The 17,446-nt window shown below is 49.2% G+C and overlaps 1 protein-coding gene across 8 annotated transcripts in view; it reads left to right on the top strand.

The window, feature by feature from the left end:
* Positions 1-17,446, top strand: part of UTRN (utrophin) — a 2,010,688-nt gene that overhangs the window by 1,966,140 nt on the left and 27,102 nt on the right. For all 8 annotated transcript variants that reach the window (XM_069606729.1, XM_069606726.1, XM_069606725.1 and 5 more), the window contains one exon: positions 14,528-14,620. In XM_069606729.1, coding sequence (XP_069462830.1) covers positions 14,528-14,620 — 93 coding nt within the window. The remainder of the gene's footprint in view (positions 1-14,527; positions 14,621-17,446) is intronic.

The raw sequence follows: 17,446 nt of genomic DNA, 5'->3' as shown, positions 1-17,446 counted from the left end.
CAGTTCTCCACATGCAGAATGCAAATCATTTCTTGCTCATCAAGAGCACATTTTCATTAGCCAATGGCCAATGGTGAGTCTGCATGTTGTGCACTGGTGGTAGATTTGAGAAGCCTTAGTAAATGGGAGGGAAGGGAGCATTTGAGAAACATTAATTGGAAGAGCTGGTTCCCTTTCCACGTCTTTTGAGAGTGTATTTTGAAGGCCTTCCTGATTAAGAAAAGGCGTTGTTGTTCTCTCAGGTCTATTGGTAGCTCATTCCAGTCTACAGGGCCTTTTGTAGATCGTTGTCTCTTTCCAATGTTCAGTGTTTTGGCTGGTGAACGAACGTCGGTCTTGGTGGTTGGTGCTATGAGAGATTGAGGAAGTACTTTAATGGTCTGTGGGGTTAGGCATATACTTTTTAACCTTATCCTTTGTTGCATCGGCAACCACCCATTGTTTTTTTCATGGCTGTGTTGATTTCATGCATGTTGAGGCTTAGTATTTGCCTTACTGCCCTATTCTGGACAAATTGCATTTGCTTGATCTACTTGATAGAGGCACCCAGATAAAATATAGGGATTTAACCTGAATATCATGAGGGTGAGTACTAATTCAGTTTTCTGGGCCATTTCCAAAGAGGCGAGGCTCTTTTTGGTCTGTGTAGATGGAAATTGGAGTCCCTAGATAGTTTCTTATTTTTTCATGGTGGTTTGTGTGTATTGGCTGTCTAATAATGTATGCCAATTGACATGAGTAAGCATAGTTTTAGGGGTCCAGAAAATAATCTGGTCCATTTTGATGTTGGCTGTTCACTTCCAGTTTAAAATTGTTGTTTGGTGTCAGAAATTGTGAAGTAAACGTTTGAGTCTGTCTGTTCTCGTCAGCATAAAGCTGTAATGTGTCTGACCAGTTCTTGATTGACAAAATGGGGCTCATCTAGGCATTGAAATGCTGTGTGGAGAGGGAGAGGGAGAGGGAGGGAGGGAGGGAGGGAGGGAGGGAGGGAGAGGGAGAGAGACACAGAGACACAGACACACAAGAACCCTGGGGGACTCTGCACGTGAATGAATATGGACGAGGAAGTGACATGTTATAACTACAAAAGCAAGATCCCTTGGACTGAAAGAGTGCAACTTCCAGCGCATTTAAGAATGAATCCGTTAACCCGGGAGGATAGCTCAGCGGCAGCGTGCGCGTCTTGGAAGCAAGACGACACAAAGCAACAACAGGTTCGATCCCCGGGTCCGCGCTTAGAAACCTCTGGGTGTTTAAGCGCGTTATAAATACGTAACTAAGACAAAAAAAAAACACAATTACGCAACTAAGAAGAAAAAAAAAAAAACAATTCCTGTAACAGCGCCTCGATGCCTGCGGGCTGTGTGAGCGCTTTATAAATGTTAAATAAAAAATGTAAATAAACTTTAAGCAGACAGGATGTGTTATGAATGCAGGGTTCTAGAGGGATGGGGAAGGAGATTACGACAGATTCATATACTAAGGCACAGGAAGCCACTGCAGTTTACTGACAATTGGAGTTGCATGAACAAAAAAATGTGAGTTTGTTCCAGCCTATCACTTAAGATATTAAGAGCTACTTTATCATAAGCCAATGATCTGCCTAACCGCATCAGGGCTAATAGTTTGGTTGTTGGTTATCAGGGGCTTTTTGGGATAAGTCTGCCTTACGTCCATGAGTACGATTTCTCACAGCTTGTCAAAACAGCGCCCTTCATGATCTTCCTCAGAAATGTGAGGTTGGCTATGGAGCATCAGTTAGCCGGTTCTTTCAGGTCTGTGGTAGGTTTTTTCACTAGGTGGGTTAACATTGCATGCTTCGGGCATCTGGTGATGTACACATCCAGCCCATGACTTTGGTGCTTTGTCCTCCTGGAGAGGGAAATATGTGGAGAATGCTCATTGTTCATCACGATTAAAAAAAATGAATTCTGGGCTTTGTTTTGGGTTCTGGAGGATGGTGTTTGCATTCGAAAAAAGTGTATATTTTAGCAAAGCTGTTGAAAGTGACATGAATGTTCTTGGTAGCTTCATGTTCTGTCACGTATCTATCTTGCTTCTCTTGTTTTCGACATCTGATTTGCTCAGCGTTATACGCCTCCTTTGTGCTGGAAATGTACCCGTGATATCCTTTCATGTACTCTTTGAATTAGGCTTTGTTGGTTGCACCCAGAATTTTCTTTCAGTGAGGCTTCAGGTTATTTTGAAGTCTCTTCATCTTAGTTTCTACTGGTCAGAACAATTTATTAATATACATATCTTCTGGTATCTTATGGCAAGTTGGTGCTACCATGCCTACCACTCTGGTCTCCGTAATACATTCCCATGTGGTTGATTGGCTCAACTAGAGTATACAGTAACATTAGTCATAGTATTAAAGATGAACTCATGAGTCAATATAATGTGATAGCATAACATACCCTCATTCCTCATTCTTTTTTCTTGGAGAGGTTTCTTGACCATATAAAACATAGTGAGACACCTAAAACGTATCTCTGGTAGGCAAACGCCATGATGTGTTCTAGCTCTCTCCATTAAAATAAACATTGATGCTTTCTGCTATTTCTGAATTTGTTTTGGAAGATAAATATTCAGGTTTTTGTTTTCATTCAAATGTCAAACGCTACACGGGACGCCACATGGGACCCTGGGCCTTCGTGCATTTCATCCCAGGGTGGCACACAACCTCTCAAGATGCAGGCCCAGCACGTGGTGGAGCCAGCACACCCAGCCATCATTTTAGGCCCAGATTCAAGGCCACCTGTGGCTCCGTCTCCATCGGAATGGGCCGCTCAAAGCGGGAACAGCCCTCTTTCATCAGCGGTTGGTTCTGGCCCACCGTCTTCTGGTGACTGGTTATACCCCCATGCCCTGTTAGATCTGCAGGATGCCAGTATGCACATCCTCATTCAGGAGTTCAAAACGGAAGAGTGATGGCTGAAGGGTTTAAAAAGAAGAGGTGGAACAAAGCCTGCTGTGCATAGTCTTTCCCCTTCTGTTACGGCATGGCAGACTGAACACTGTGGCGATTGCCAGGGCACTGCCACTCATTAAGATTCATAAAAAAAAATCCCATCAAACGCTAGTCAGTTTTGCATTAAACTCTCTAAATGGAAGAAGTATGCCCAGACATACGTCGCAGTCTTGCTGTGACTAGCGACCCAAGCCAGACCTCGCTTATGAGAGCCAATGAGGCTGCAACATGTCATGTCATCTGGCTTGCGGTCTTGTGTAGAAGGGACCTGGCAGTACGAGATGCAGTGCTCCTTATGGGGCAAGTGGAAGCCTGATTTGCATATATTAGTCCTTGTAGAATGGCGTGACAAACTGAAATACAATGGTTTGAAGGTTTTTCCCCCGCAGTATCAGAGGTTAAGTGTTAATTGTAATCTTCCATTCGTCATTTTTCATTTTTTAAAGTATGACAGGGTTTTTACCCATCGTTATAATAAACCTACTGTGTTTAGCCAAGGGTTTAATAAAATTAGCTGTACATTACAATGCATGACATGTAATTGAATAATGAGTTTCTCCAGCATTGGGTCTTTCATAGATTCACAAGGCCTCTGACTCGGCTTCGGTACGAAGTGAGGCCTTGTCACTGCAGGGCAGAATGGCCCAGCGAACCATCTCAAATAAGATGTACAGATCGCAAGACGACCCAGCCATAAGCGAGAAAAGGCAGAAGGAAGCCTCAGGCGATGGCTCGAGGTCGTCCCACAAAGACCAGGTCTCCATGAAGGTTGGTGCCCAGGGAGAGGCAGGGCAGAAAACGTACCAAAGCCCTTTCCAGCACCCCAAGGAAACATCTACCTCGAGGTCCAGCTTCAAGTCTGGTGAGCATTCCTCTCTGACCTTATCACAGTCAGCTACGATGCTGCCTTCTTCTAACTCCAGGTCATCTACGTCAAAGTCTGTGGACTTGTCCACTTCATCATCATGATCGACAATGAATCCATCTAAGACCTCATTGGCGACAAAATCATCTACTTCGTCATCGTCTACAAAGCCGTCGACACAACGACCGTTCTCGACCAAGACAACAAGACCGCCATCGACCTCAACAGCTACAACCATGAGCGCATCGACCACAAGCACCTCGTCGACCATACCCTTGTCGGCAGCAGCGCCGACAAGTCAAAAATCTCGCCAGTCCATTGTCGCCACAGCTGTTGGCCCTGATACCAGCATCAACACAGCAGAAGCACGGCCAGAGTGTCCAAGAACTGTTTCCAAATCTGGGGGTGATTCTTATTACCAGGTGGCCTAGTGGTACCCAGAACCCGGTCTTTCATAATCAGAAGAGGCGGAAGCTGTTGTCACAGCAGCCATCTTCCCCATGGACACTGCTACTGAGTAGTCCGCCTCGGGTTGATGCAATCCTCATTACACCATCATCCTTGAACCCACTGCCATCAGCGGGGGTGGTACAGCCTCTAAACCTTAGCATGGGATCCCATTGGGGTAGTCAACAGGAGCAGTCCAGCATCAGCACCTGTGCCTTCAAAGGAACGTATCATTTGACCTTTTGTTGACACTGACCACACTCGTGTCGACTGTGCAGCAACTGCCCTTAAGACCACCGGTTGGTGAGCCCAACAAGCCAGCTGAGACCCCAGGACCCTCCAGAGAGGAGTACGAGTTTCCTCTCTTCCCTGAAGCCGCAAATGCACCGGCCAGCACCAGAGTTACTGACTGACTAGGGAGTGGACACAGAGCCTGAAGAGGGCACTTCTCCCACTCATTCCAATCAAACAGATGAGTTTGACTATTTCATCACTGCGGATGGTGAGCCAGATGAGATTCCTTCCAGGGATATTCCCCCTGATGAAGTAGGAACTTTCCATGCGCTCATGTCTAGAGCGTCCACGATGTTAGTCTTAGAAGAAAGTAGAGCATCTTATATCAATGTAGAGAACAGCACAGGAAGTCTATCATTTCAGTACGACTACTGGAGGACATCTGGGAGGACGGCCTAGTTGCCATGGCGTACCCTACAACTGCACCTCTAAAGAAGGACTGTTTCAGCAAAAATACAGGGCTCCAGAGAGTGCTGCTGCCTGTCTACGCACACAGCCCATCCCAGACTCTTCAGTTTCTGCTGCGGCCTGGAAGAGATCGGCCAACCCATCTTCCTCCTGCTCAGTGCCCCCGGGCAAGGAGGGCAAGCGCCTTGATGCCTTTGGCAAGAGAATCATCACGACCGCTGCCACCACTATTAAGGTGGTGAACGCTATGGCCATACTTGCCAGCTATGATCGCGAGTTATGGTACAAGTTGGGGCCCCTCTTGGAATTCTTGCCTGAGGACAAGAAGCAAGAGGCACTGACATTCTCCATGAGGGTGAGATTGCTTCTGACCATGCAATCACTGTCTCCGTCGACATCGCTGGCACAGGCTATCGCCCGATGGGTATTGGAGTGGTCCTACGCCAAAAAGGTTGGCTCAAGGCCACAGACTTTCGGACAGATGTCCAAACTAGGGTTACAGACATGTCCTTCGATGGCACAGCCTTGTTTGGGGAAAAAGGTGGATGAGGCCCTGCAGGCCATAAAGACAGACAATGAAACCGCCCGCCCCTTGGGCACATTACAACACAGGCATTAGTCCTTTTGTTCTGGTAAAGGGCGTTATAACAGAACTTTGCGGGACAACCACAGTACGTACCAGTCATGCTCGTCCTAAAAGAGCCCTTATTCATCAGGGGATCAGTACAGGAAGCGAACCCAGTCTTACAAGGGTTCCCGGCGGTGCTGAGGCTCCTCTCAGCCTAGGGGCCAGTCCCGGAAGCAAGCATGACCAGCTGAGAGCCAGAGCCTCCCACTTCAGCACCCCGGGGGGGGGTCGTCTATCAAACTTCATCGACGAATGGGCTTGAGTCACGTCTGACGAATGGGTGCTGTCCCTCCTCCATCAGGGGCACTCGCTGGAGTTCATAAAGTACCCTCCAGACCTTCCGCTGGTGCGCAGACCACAAAAATTGCAGCTCCTTCTGGTCCAGGAAGTGCAGTCTCTTCTACGAAACGGTGCTGTGGATTAGGTCCCCAGGAACAAGATGCAAAAGAGGGTGTATTCCAGCTACTTCCTGGTATGAAAAAATGGCTTGCTGGACAAACCAGGGGTTGGAGATCAGTACTAGACGTAAGGGTGCTCAACAAGTTTCTAAAGGCACACACCTTTTACATGGTAACATTGCTGCAAGTACTGTCCCAGCTGCAGCAGGGGGATTTCCTCGCGTCCCTCGTTCTCGAAGACCCATATTTATACATTCCAATCCGCCCTTCACACCTGTGCTACCTTCATTTCGTGGCGGCAGGAGTGCACTATCAATTAAAGGCTTAGATCGGCCTTGTGGTGTTCACCAAATGCCTTGCACCAGTGGTGGCTCACCTGCAGCGGATAGGAGTTCACGTCTACCCCATACTGGTTAATAAGAGCCCCCTCCTACTCTTTCGGAGTCCAACTCTGCTGTCACAATCCAATATCTTCAACAACTGGGGTTCTCCATCAACTTCCCAAAGTTGCAGCTGGCACCCTCTCGGGGGCGCTTTACCTTGGGGCCCTGCTAGACACCAGCAATTGCAGAGCCAGGCCCTCGAACAAGAGAGTGACGGCCCTTCTGCAGAAGGTACACTGCCTCAGCAAGACCCGGTCGACCACAGTTTGCAGCTACAAGTCTCTGCTGGGGATGTTGTCTTCATGCATCCCACTGGTCACCAACTGCAGACTGTGTATGAGAACAGTGCAAGAATTCTTGGATGTCAGATGGGTACAAGCTTCAGGCCCCTGGGAGGACCGCATTACGCTGACTCCAGCTTTCAGGAAGGGCCTGCTCTGGTGGTCAGTGAGAGAACACATCCTGCAAGGTGCCCCCTTCAGACTCCCGGACCATCAGATCACCGCCAGTACGGACGCTTCCCTGGAGGGCTGGGGAGCCCACTGCCAAGACCAGCAGACCAGGGGTTTGTGGTCAGAGAGCCTGGAGGCGCTGTTGCGCGGCTTACAAAATGGCCGCAGCCTGAGAGTGCTCCGGCAGAGGTTCCGACATTTGGCTCCATAACCTAAACTACAGCCGTGTTGCTGTCCTATGAAATATGGAATAATGTGTTGGAACAGTTACAGCACAAACTGATGTCAGCACGAGAGTGGTGGTCCACGTAACTCTCATGAAATCGACGATCTAAGAGGCCTCGTCTTGGCGACCAGCCCATCCCCCACCAACGGTTGGTTGAGGGCCTGCTGCCGCGCCTACCTGTGTCAAGGGGTGGTGCCACTTCCAGGCACTCCCCGCTGCTATAACACACTTCATCTGGGGAGAACACCAATCGCAGCCTTTCCTTGGATCCCACGTGGGCTGTGGGCCACCCGCTCTGCCACTTCAGAGGCCCGGCGGGCCCTTGAGATTCGCAGCCTCCACCACCCTAACGGCCGTGTACTGGGTGCTTCGAACACATCACACTGATTGTTTTTCCCGGAGCCCGGCGAAGACACCTGGGCAGCTGCCGTGCCACCTGGTGGTCTCTCAGAGGCCCCGACGCCAGACCACCACCACCTTGTTCCCATCTTGCGATGCAGAGTGGTCCCTCCAGCCCCGTCGCTGCCTACACTGACTCTCAGGCATGGCGAGGTGGGGCCTTGGGACTGCAGCGGCTGAGCCCCCTCCAACGATCCGGCTCCACTATTGAGAGGCACCCATACGAGACGTCACCCGAGGTTCCTGCTCGAAGGCACAACAGCGGACACCAGGCATCTACCTAGCACACACGGCACGGTGAGTTGGGGACCCGGGAACGGGGGATTCATACTTGCTGCCCCCTGTCCCCCCGTGACCTGAGTGGCGTGGTATTGAGAGCTGCTGCTCCAACGATCAACGGGCGATCCATAGACCTCCCTGCCACAGGCTGCCTCTGGGGGTTGGTGGGGCGGGGGTTCACAAAAGAGGGTGGATTCCCCTGCGAAGGGGCCCAACACCGTTGCCCCCCCATGTATCGGACAGTTTTCAGAACATGGCGCCCCAACTTTAGGAGGGAAGCGGGCCCGGTCCTCCCAGTCTCACCTCGCTCCTCCTGCTCAGGGGTCTGTAGTCCTGCAACTGGCGCTGCACCGAGAACCATCGGGGAAACCACGGTGCACGGAGGAGCAGTACGTCAGGCACCACCACCCAGTTTTTCTAATCCAGGAGAGGCTCAGCTGTGCTGCAGGACAACCGCCCGGTGCCCTCGAGGCCCTTGGGCTCAAGACTCATGGGCCTACTCATGTAGGTAGGGCACAAGCCCAACCCGACTGGCACATTCAGGCTTCTATAGGCGCTGGTTAACCACTCTTGGCTTGTCCCCTGTTTCAACCATTACAGCCTTCGCAGATACACCCATATCATGTAGCGGTCCCCTGTTGCTCCCCAGAAGCGGACCCCGGCGGTCCCCTCTTCCCAACTCTGATGTCCCAGGGGTTCCGGGGGTTCAACAAGCAACTCGCCTGCGGAGAAACCCCCGAAATGGGGAATCAGAAGAAACTGGCAAAAATGGACCAATTTGCCAGATCAGACCCGCCACAACAAGGAGAGGACCCTGGCCCCTCCTATCTGGACATCTCAGCCCTTAACCAAACATTGCTTGCGCTAAAAAGCAGCACTGACAATCTGGGTGCTAAAATAGACGCGCTTACCTGCAAAGTGGATATATCTGTGGTCCAAATTGACAAATTGTGCGGCAGGATGGCGGAGGTGGAACACCGATTTGGGGACACCGAGGAGAAAGTAGCAGAACTGCAGCGAGAAGTGGCATCCCTTCAACAAACGGTCAAAAAAGTGGTGCCAAGAATGATGGTCTAGAAGGGAGGTTGAGAAGAAATAACATAAGAATTACAGGGGTCGCCAAATCCACTCCAATTGACAACATGGAGCTATTTGTTGAAAAATTACTTAGGGAGGTCCTGGACAATCCACCTATTTATGGTTGAGCGGGAACTACCGTGGCATCCTCTTACGGACGGCAAGGGAAAAAAAGACCCTGCAAAGCGGTTCAGCAACTATATGTCTGTTTCCAGATTATAGTCAGCAAGTACAGGACCAGAGGAAGCCCTTCCAAACAGCGAAAAACATCCTGAAAAAGAACAACATTCGCTATGCAATGATGTTCCCTGCCAAACTTAGGGTGGTTCACAAGGGGAAAACTCTGTTCTTCACAACCCCAGAATCCGTGGAGCGGTTAGCCTCAGAAATCCCAGACTCTGGGACCTCCCCACACCACTCCCCCTGATCTGGTCAGTCGTGGTTTGAAACCCTTCACATGTGCAGTCATTTTATGGGGGCCCCTTGTTACCACCTGGGGCCCATACAGCAACCACTGGAGTCACTATAGAGTATGCTAAAGATGAGGTGAAAGTTAAATGCGGCACTGAGCCTCTGGCCCACCAGCACGTTGGCCGCCGGCACCCCCAATGCCCAGCGGCAAAGTACTCAAGATATGATGTACGGGGTTAAGCGGGAGGGGGTGGGATGTCTCGGCCGGTCGGTTGGTGTTTCTGGCAATGCTGAGGGGGGAGTTTGTAGTTATACTCAAGTTGTTATACAGGGTTCTGAAGGGAGGAGAGGGTGGCAACTATCTTCCGAGGCTCTGAGTACTTATGCGCACACAGTCTTAACAAAGCACCCATTATTCTATAAACTAATTGGCACATTTAAGTCATATCCCACAGACATCATCCTCTGTCCAGTATTGCAGTGACGCGTCACCAGGGGGCAGTGACCCCTTCCAGCATGGAAATCACCCTACTCATATGGAACATCCGGGGGTTCACTAACTGGAGAAAAACTTGCCTTATCTCAAACTATGTAAGAAATAACCACGTGAATGTCCTCTGTATACAGCAAACTCACTTGGGTAAGGAAAATAAGCCCCCTGCTCTGGCTGAGTGGGGCAGTCCATAGGTATGGCTTGTCTCACTCTACCCATTTCAGAGGGTTCGCAATATACATCCACTGCTCGCTGGAATTTAAACTGCATAAAATGGTAACAGACGACGTGGGTTGTTTTGTTCTGGTGGCGAGGGAAATTGCAGGGTGGTCCATTCTATTTATAAACCAATATGGTCCCAACTACGACTGCCCGGAATTCTTCCAGTCCTGTTCTGAGCATTTAAAAACATTCCCGGTATACGAGGTGGTGTGGGCGGGTGACTTCAACCTGGCCCTATCACTGACACGTGACAGGTCCACATCAGTGCAGACGTCCCTCACTCGGGCGGCAAAAAAATGGTCATCTATTGCCACAGATCACACCCTGGTCGATATATGGCGCCTTCATCACCCAGATGGCTGTGAATTCACTTTTTATTCCAGTGTACACAGGAGTTCCTCCAGGATAGATTATATCCATATGTCCCCAGAACTGGCCCGAGTAGCCACCAAAATGTTGATTTTATCATATACCCTGTCCGATTACTCCCCAGTCCTGGTTCAGTTTACGGGCCCATCCACCCTCCCCCACCCCCCTCACGCACCCCCAAGCAACTCCGACGGAGATTTAGAGCCCGGGCGCTTGAGGACATAGAGTTTCGGGAAGATATCCGCCAAGCCATTTCAGAATTCTTCCAAATTAATGCAAACTAACGCAAACTCTGTCTCAGACCCCAGGGTGGTTTGGGAACGTTTAAAGTGCTCATTCAGGAGTGTTGTATCGCTCAGGAGGGGGGCGTCCTAAAGTGCACCCGTAGAACTATTGCATCCATGGAAAAAGATATAAAAGGTATGGAGAACCTCCTGGCCCAGAATGATTCCCCTGAAGGAACGACACCTAGAACCTATAATAGAGGTCGAGACACCCGAGGGGGACTCTACTAAGGACTCCGGGAGGATAAACGACACATTCTGATGATACAAGAAGCTATATTCGCCCCAGTGTACAGCAGGGCACGATGATATTGTGCAATACCTAGATAATATCACCTTGGGGTGGCTGGACCGGGCAGCCAGAACACTGCTAAACGACCCTCTGCCCCCCCCCCCCCCCCTCAGACGAGGAATTCCTTAAAGTAATTAAATCCCTCTCCAACGGTAAGGCCCCAGGGACTGATGGCATTACCGCTGAGCTATACAAAGTCTTCCCGGCTCTCCTCGTCCCCCATCTACTTAGAATGTTCGAGGCGGCTAACTCGGCGGGGATTCTCCCTGAGTCCACCAGGACAGCTCTAGTGACGGTGGTGCTTAAATCGGAGAAGGACCCAAGGCAATGCTCATCCTATAGGCCCTTGTTAGTAAATACCGACAACAAGATCCTGGCGAGGCTCCTTGCCGACAGGCTTCTACCCCACATGCCTGCCCTGGTTCTCCCAGACCAGGCAGGCTTCATACCAGGCCGCTCCACACAGAATAACCTGCGGAGGCTGTTCACTCAGATGCAAAACGTGAACCCAGAGGTCCCAATAGCAGTGGCTTCGCTTGATGCCGAAAAGGCGTTCGACTCGGTCGAATGGCCCTTTCTGTTCGAGGTCCTCCGGCGGGCCGGCATGGGCACCACGTTCCTACACTGGATTCGCCTGCTCTACACAGCCCCACGAGCCTTGGTGTACACACATGGTATCCAATCCGACCCCATTCACCCATCCTGAGGAACTAGACCGGGCTGCCCCTTTTCCCCTGGCCATGTGTTCCCTAGCCATCGAACCTGTGGCGTGCGCCCTGAGGGAATACCATGCCCACAGAGGGTTTACTCTCCACTCACACACATCTTTTGTTTCCCTATATGCGGACGATATGTTAATCTACATCAAAAACCCGCAAATTAACCTAGACCCCGTGGTGGAAGAGATCTCCAAATTCGATGCTCTATCTGGTCTCCGAATTCACTGGACTAAATCTGAGGTGCTCCCATTCACCACAGGAGTTTCTCCGCAAGATATTGGAGATGCCTTTGCAGGTGCCCACAGGGAATCTGTTATCTAGACATTGGAGTGTCCACATCCCCAACTAGGCTATACGAGGAGGCCCTGCAATACTTGGAACACAGGGTGGACACATGGGTGCATCCCCCTATCTCCCAGGCTGCCAGAATATCACTTTCCAAGATGGTGATCCTTCCAAAATTATTATACATCTTCTATAATGTCCCAATATGGCCCCTGCTTCCTTCTGGAAACTGGTGAGGAGCATGATGCTCAAACTAATTTGGGCCGGAAACACCCCGCATCTCCCTGGATTCACTGAGTCATACTCCCCGGGGGGTTTAGATCTACCCAACCTCTTTTTGTATTACTTGATTGCCTAGGTTCAATATGCCGTTTGGTGGTGGACTCCCTCGGGTGACCTACCCCACGTGCGCCTTGAGAGAGCTATAACCCATCCGGATGATCTTAGAGGACTCTTGTGGGCCAAACAAGAGAAGCACTCGAGGGTAGAAATACAACCCCTGGACATCCCTCTTAGAGCTTGGGACCACCTGGCGAAATGGGCCGGGCAGGAACAATGGTACTTCCCCGCCATGGCCATATATCACATCCAAGGTAAACCACTCACACATGGGGCTATTTTCAAACAACACTTCACGGACCTACAGATCCACACATTAGGCAATATCGCCCCTGCAGGTTTATTTATATCTTGGGATGATCTTAAATCCAGAGGGTTTTGGACCCCCATCACCCAGCTTCTCCATTTCCGGTCGTGGGAGGTAATGAGAGCCAGTTGGTCGGACTTCCCGAAGCCACACACACGTCCCCATTCCTAGTATACACCACCGCACCGACTTCCACCAAGAAGTTATTTTCGACACTGTACGGAAAGGCCCGGGCGCACAGGGCCCCATCTCCAGCCCATTACAAGGTCAGATGGGAGGGCGCCTTGGGGAAAACACTATCAGACGACCACTGGAGCTTGATATGTGCCCAGACCAAATCCATTTCATCCAACAACAGATTCTGTCTAATTCACTTTAAATTCCTTTATCAAATGTTCTACTCCCGTCTCAGTCTACACAAACGGTTCCATCTCTTAAACCTCTGATGTGTAAGAGATGTCACCAGACCCCAGCAGATTTTTAGCACGGGGCCTGGCAATGCCCTCAAGTTCATACTTTCTGGTCGAGTATTATGGAAGCTATGTCGCGTATGCTCCACTATCCCATCCTGTCCAACCCCGAAGTTTGGCTGCTGGCCCTGGTTCAGTCTGGATCCCGAAATGAGAAACGTCCGGTTGGTACGGCTTCCACTGTTGCCAGGGCACTGGTGGCACGTACATGGTGGGGGGGCAACTGCTGCTCCTACGTTTCAACACTGGCTTAATCTTAGGTCGAATTGTGAACGCAGAGAGTCTCAATATAATTTGACACTTCCACCAAACAGTAAACCTATGGACTATTGGGTGGCCTTTAGGAGCTATATGTCCATGAATAATGCTAAAGACACTGCCCCTATTGTACAGGTACAACGGGGCACACCTCCTGCTGCTGCCCCTCTCTGCGGGCCACCCACAGTGACTGATCACGTCAGAGTTACTTGAAAGGTTGTATGCCGAGGCCAAGATCATGGACTAGTTGTTGGTAGCGGTGCAAACCAAGGACCTTACATAAATTGTGGTGATGTGTGCAAATAAAAACCTGTTTGTGAACAATGGAAGAGGTTGGTGGGGTGGGAGTTATAGGGGCCAATAGCCCCATGTTCTTTCGTTTGAATTATCATGCAATGTTTAATTCGCAAAAAGTCAATAAACACAGTTTTAAAAAAAATAAAACACTTTGTACAATAACCTGACAGTGGTTTGGAAAAGGAATAATACATTACCTCAGTACAAATCTAAATGAGATTTATTTTCTTCAATTGATGTACAGTAGGGAAACTGCATTAGCACACCAGTCAGAAAACCTGACAACATCCTGCCTCTTGATTTTTGTCATTTTAAAAGCTATTGCACCTCTCACTTTGAATCAAGGCAGATTCCATTTGCCTTTTTGTTTCTCCCCACAGCAGCTAGAATGTAAATGTCCATATTCTGGCAGCGTTGTTGATGTTCATACTTGCACGCTCATGAAAATGAGTACTATTTAGTTGGATATCCATTGCATCTCAATGATGTGCATGATGCAGAGGAATGTAACACTTTCGCCTGTAGACTTGTCGTAGTGGGGCTTGTGATCCCAAGAAGGTGTCTTGTTCACTCTCTTCATCCACCATGCTGAGATTCCCAAAAGTCTTATTTATTTGTCCTCCTCTTTTTTTGTGATTTGTCTCTCCTACCCCATGCTTTTGCATACTGAATACTACATCGTACAGTGTTTTTGATCAAATACAATGCAATTGACTGCCATGACACCTGATAGGAATTTGAAACTCCATTGTCGTACTTCTATCCCTTTGTCCTGTGAATAATCATTATGCACATGCCACAACACCGAAGAGGAGATAAAACACAGGCAAATTACAGGGTGTCCTCATGAGATGGTACATGTAGCTGCTTCAACAAATCGTATAATAGATGTTGATATCAAAATCAATGTTCTGCCTTATTAAGTGTTGGTGTCCATTGTGTTTGTTGCAGCGGCAGAGGATCTGTTAGCGCCACCTCACAACACCAATACAGATCTAACGGACGTCATGGAGCAAATCAACAGCACGTTTCCAGCAAACAGCGGTAAGCATGAATGTGGATGAGCCCTTTCTTCGTTCTTCCAGTGCCCTCCTCCCCCTCTATTCCTTCTGCCCATTCACTCCTATTTAAGCTTCATTGTTTTACTTCCTTTCACTTTTTGCGCTTCTTATTTGATTGATGGCCTCATATTGAATCACATTGAGGCTGTAAACGAGACTTAAGGATGCCATCTTTAAGTGATTGAGGTTTTTGTGGGAAGAGTCTAGATTTTCAGCCTTCTCCCAATCCAGTGTTTTACAGTCGTGCCTAGAGATTTCGACAGGCTATTCTGTAAATGTACCCCTGCCTAGTAAAGAAGTAGCCAATATTTGCTCAGGCAGTTGGTGGAGGGGACTATTATCAGAAGTACGTGACCGGGGCGAATGTGAAGATTAAGGGTATGAAGGCTCGGACTGACCTATTAGGTCGATGCCTGCATTTCTGGCCTGCCACTGCAGTGTGAGTCAGTTTGATGGTGCACTAAGCAGATGGTGGTTTTGACACATTTTACATATCTAATGTTCTTTTAAAAATACACTGATAGTCACATATTTACCCCAGATTGCTCACACCGGTACTACCCATCATTCTTCCTGATGCTTCACAAATGTTACCTGCATGTTTTTGTTGCTGGGCCAATTTTTGGGTGCCCGGGCCTATGCCAGTCTGTTCCTGGGTTTAGCTCTGGAGTGCCAGCTATATGTAGCTACTTCCATAATTAACCAGGTGCACTATGGTAGCTGTTTTAAAGTGACTTCTGGACCAGTTTTGGAGTTAACGCAGTATTCCATTCATGCATTGCAGGGCAATTTCTTTTTTAAACCTCCAGCAAAAACTAGCTGTGGAATTGTTCATATGCAGTTTGGAGAGACAACCATCGACAGCTCAGGCTTATCACATACATGATGTAGTTTAGCTCCGAGCCTTTTGGCAGAGAATCCTCACAGAGAATCCTCAACCTTTTTTGTAGTATAGCATCAAGGGCTCCTTATCTGATTTTATCAAGCATGTGAAGCTTTGGTGTTTCATACAAGCCAGCAGTAAAATACAAACACTGAGAAAGCAAAAAGGAATAGGCGTCGCCAAAGAAGAGTCCGCACTAATTAAGCAGAAGAACACACTAAGACAAAAAGGATGAAGGTGCTTGGTTATATTTTTCAGGTCGTGACCACTGGCATTTAGTTTCATGGCAAAGCAGAATGAAGGGGATGCAGTTGCACGAGGGTGTGAGCTTGTGTTTTATAGGCACATGCAAGTGTGTTAACCTTTGGTTTGATGTTGACAGTGTTTCCTGTCAAGGTGGATACCGTAGGTCTAGGCTTTAGGTTTGACTAGTACTGTGGGTCTCAATGTTTGCTGTACGATCCACAGTACTAAACATTTACATTAGTATGTCGCAGCATATTAAGAGGCAGGTGGGGAGGTGGGAGAAAAATTCAATCTTGAATGTATTAAATCAGCTAGGGACCATCCGGTTTTCCACATCTAGTATGCACACATTCACGGTTATGAAGCGGTCTGAGAAACCATTTTTTAGGCATATTAGAGAGTCCTCTGCTTCAGAGACTCGGGTAATATCTATTGTGTTACAGTTAATAATTCACAAGTAGTTACCTGCTTTGGTTCATCTCCCTTTCCACTCATGAGCCACCTCTTTTGCCTTTATGTACTCTTCTTGTGTATGCCCCATGTATTGTTAACTTTTTTGCATCTAGTAATGGAAATACTGCAGCAGGCATAGTACAGGTGAACTCTCGACTTCTGTGCCTACTAGAAAAGTGTGGAAGTGCAGTGGCTGATCCGAGGGCAGCACCCCCATTGGTACCATTGCAGCAGAAGAGGTTCCCCCTCAGCAGTTTCAGCAGTGTTGGGCAGCCTGCAGCATCCAGTTTTTTTAGGCTTACAACACCCATGATCGCTCATCATAGACTATGCTTGCTAAGATGATGGGCGTTATAGGCCGAATCATCAGGCTGGCATACAGAACGTCTCCTTCAAGAATGTGCCCTTTTGTTGCTAAATTGAGTGGAAGAGCTTGTCTCAGCAGTTGTGGGTGTGCCTAGTATTCCCTTACTACTCGTACGTCCCATCCTCTTTCCTCCATCCTTGGGGCGTCCCCCAACATGTGAGCGATACCCGAACCTTTGGCAGCGAAAAATTGAGCTTCACCTTTAAATGGAGTATAGCATGCAGGGGCACGGCCTCAAGCGTGGGAACTCCCCGCCCTCCTGCATCTCACCTCAGTCCCTTTTTCCGCATGGACGGTGTCAGACGTGGCAGCCAGCGGGGAGAACATTTGAGCGTTCCGGTTACTCCCTGGTTGTTTTTCAATTCTTTTTCACTTCCCTTTTGGTGCCTCACTTCACTGGCGCAGGTCGGCTGCTGGAGGATTCACAAGATACGCCTCTTGCGACCGCTCGTTCCTGGCCCCGGACCCCCATGCACCTTGTCTTGAGTGTTTGGTGCCCGGTCACCACTGGGACTCGTGTGCGGCCTGCAGCGCTCTCGGTCGTTTGTCACCTTAGAGGGAGATCTTCCACACCACTCCTCCTCCCCACCTTAAGGACTTGTCGCTGGGACTGCTCGTCAAGACAAGATAGGCCCTCTGTTCAGCACGGCTCCACAGCGCTGAGACTCCTTCCCCAGGGTTCCCACGGATCAGAGTTCCTCGCATTCAGGTTCTAGCAGGCCCAAGGCCTCTTCTGGGTGTTCCGGGGCAGACCTAAGGCCTTCCAGGCTACCCTCTTCCAGGCTGGGGGGCTCAGGGGCCCTACCAGGCTGTCCTCAGGACGGTCAGACTCGTCTTCTACCCCACGGGATAAGGGATCA

Source organism: Ambystoma mexicanum, chromosome 4p (genome assembly GCF_040938575.1).
Source record: "Ambystoma mexicanum isolate Mex_15411 chromosome 4p, UKY_AmexF1_1, whole genome shotgun sequence".
Classification (NCBI taxonomy): domain Eukaryota; kingdom Metazoa; phylum Chordata; class Amphibia; order Caudata; family Ambystomatidae; genus Ambystoma; species Ambystoma mexicanum.
This window is presented reverse-complemented; position numbering and strand designations above follow the sequence as displayed.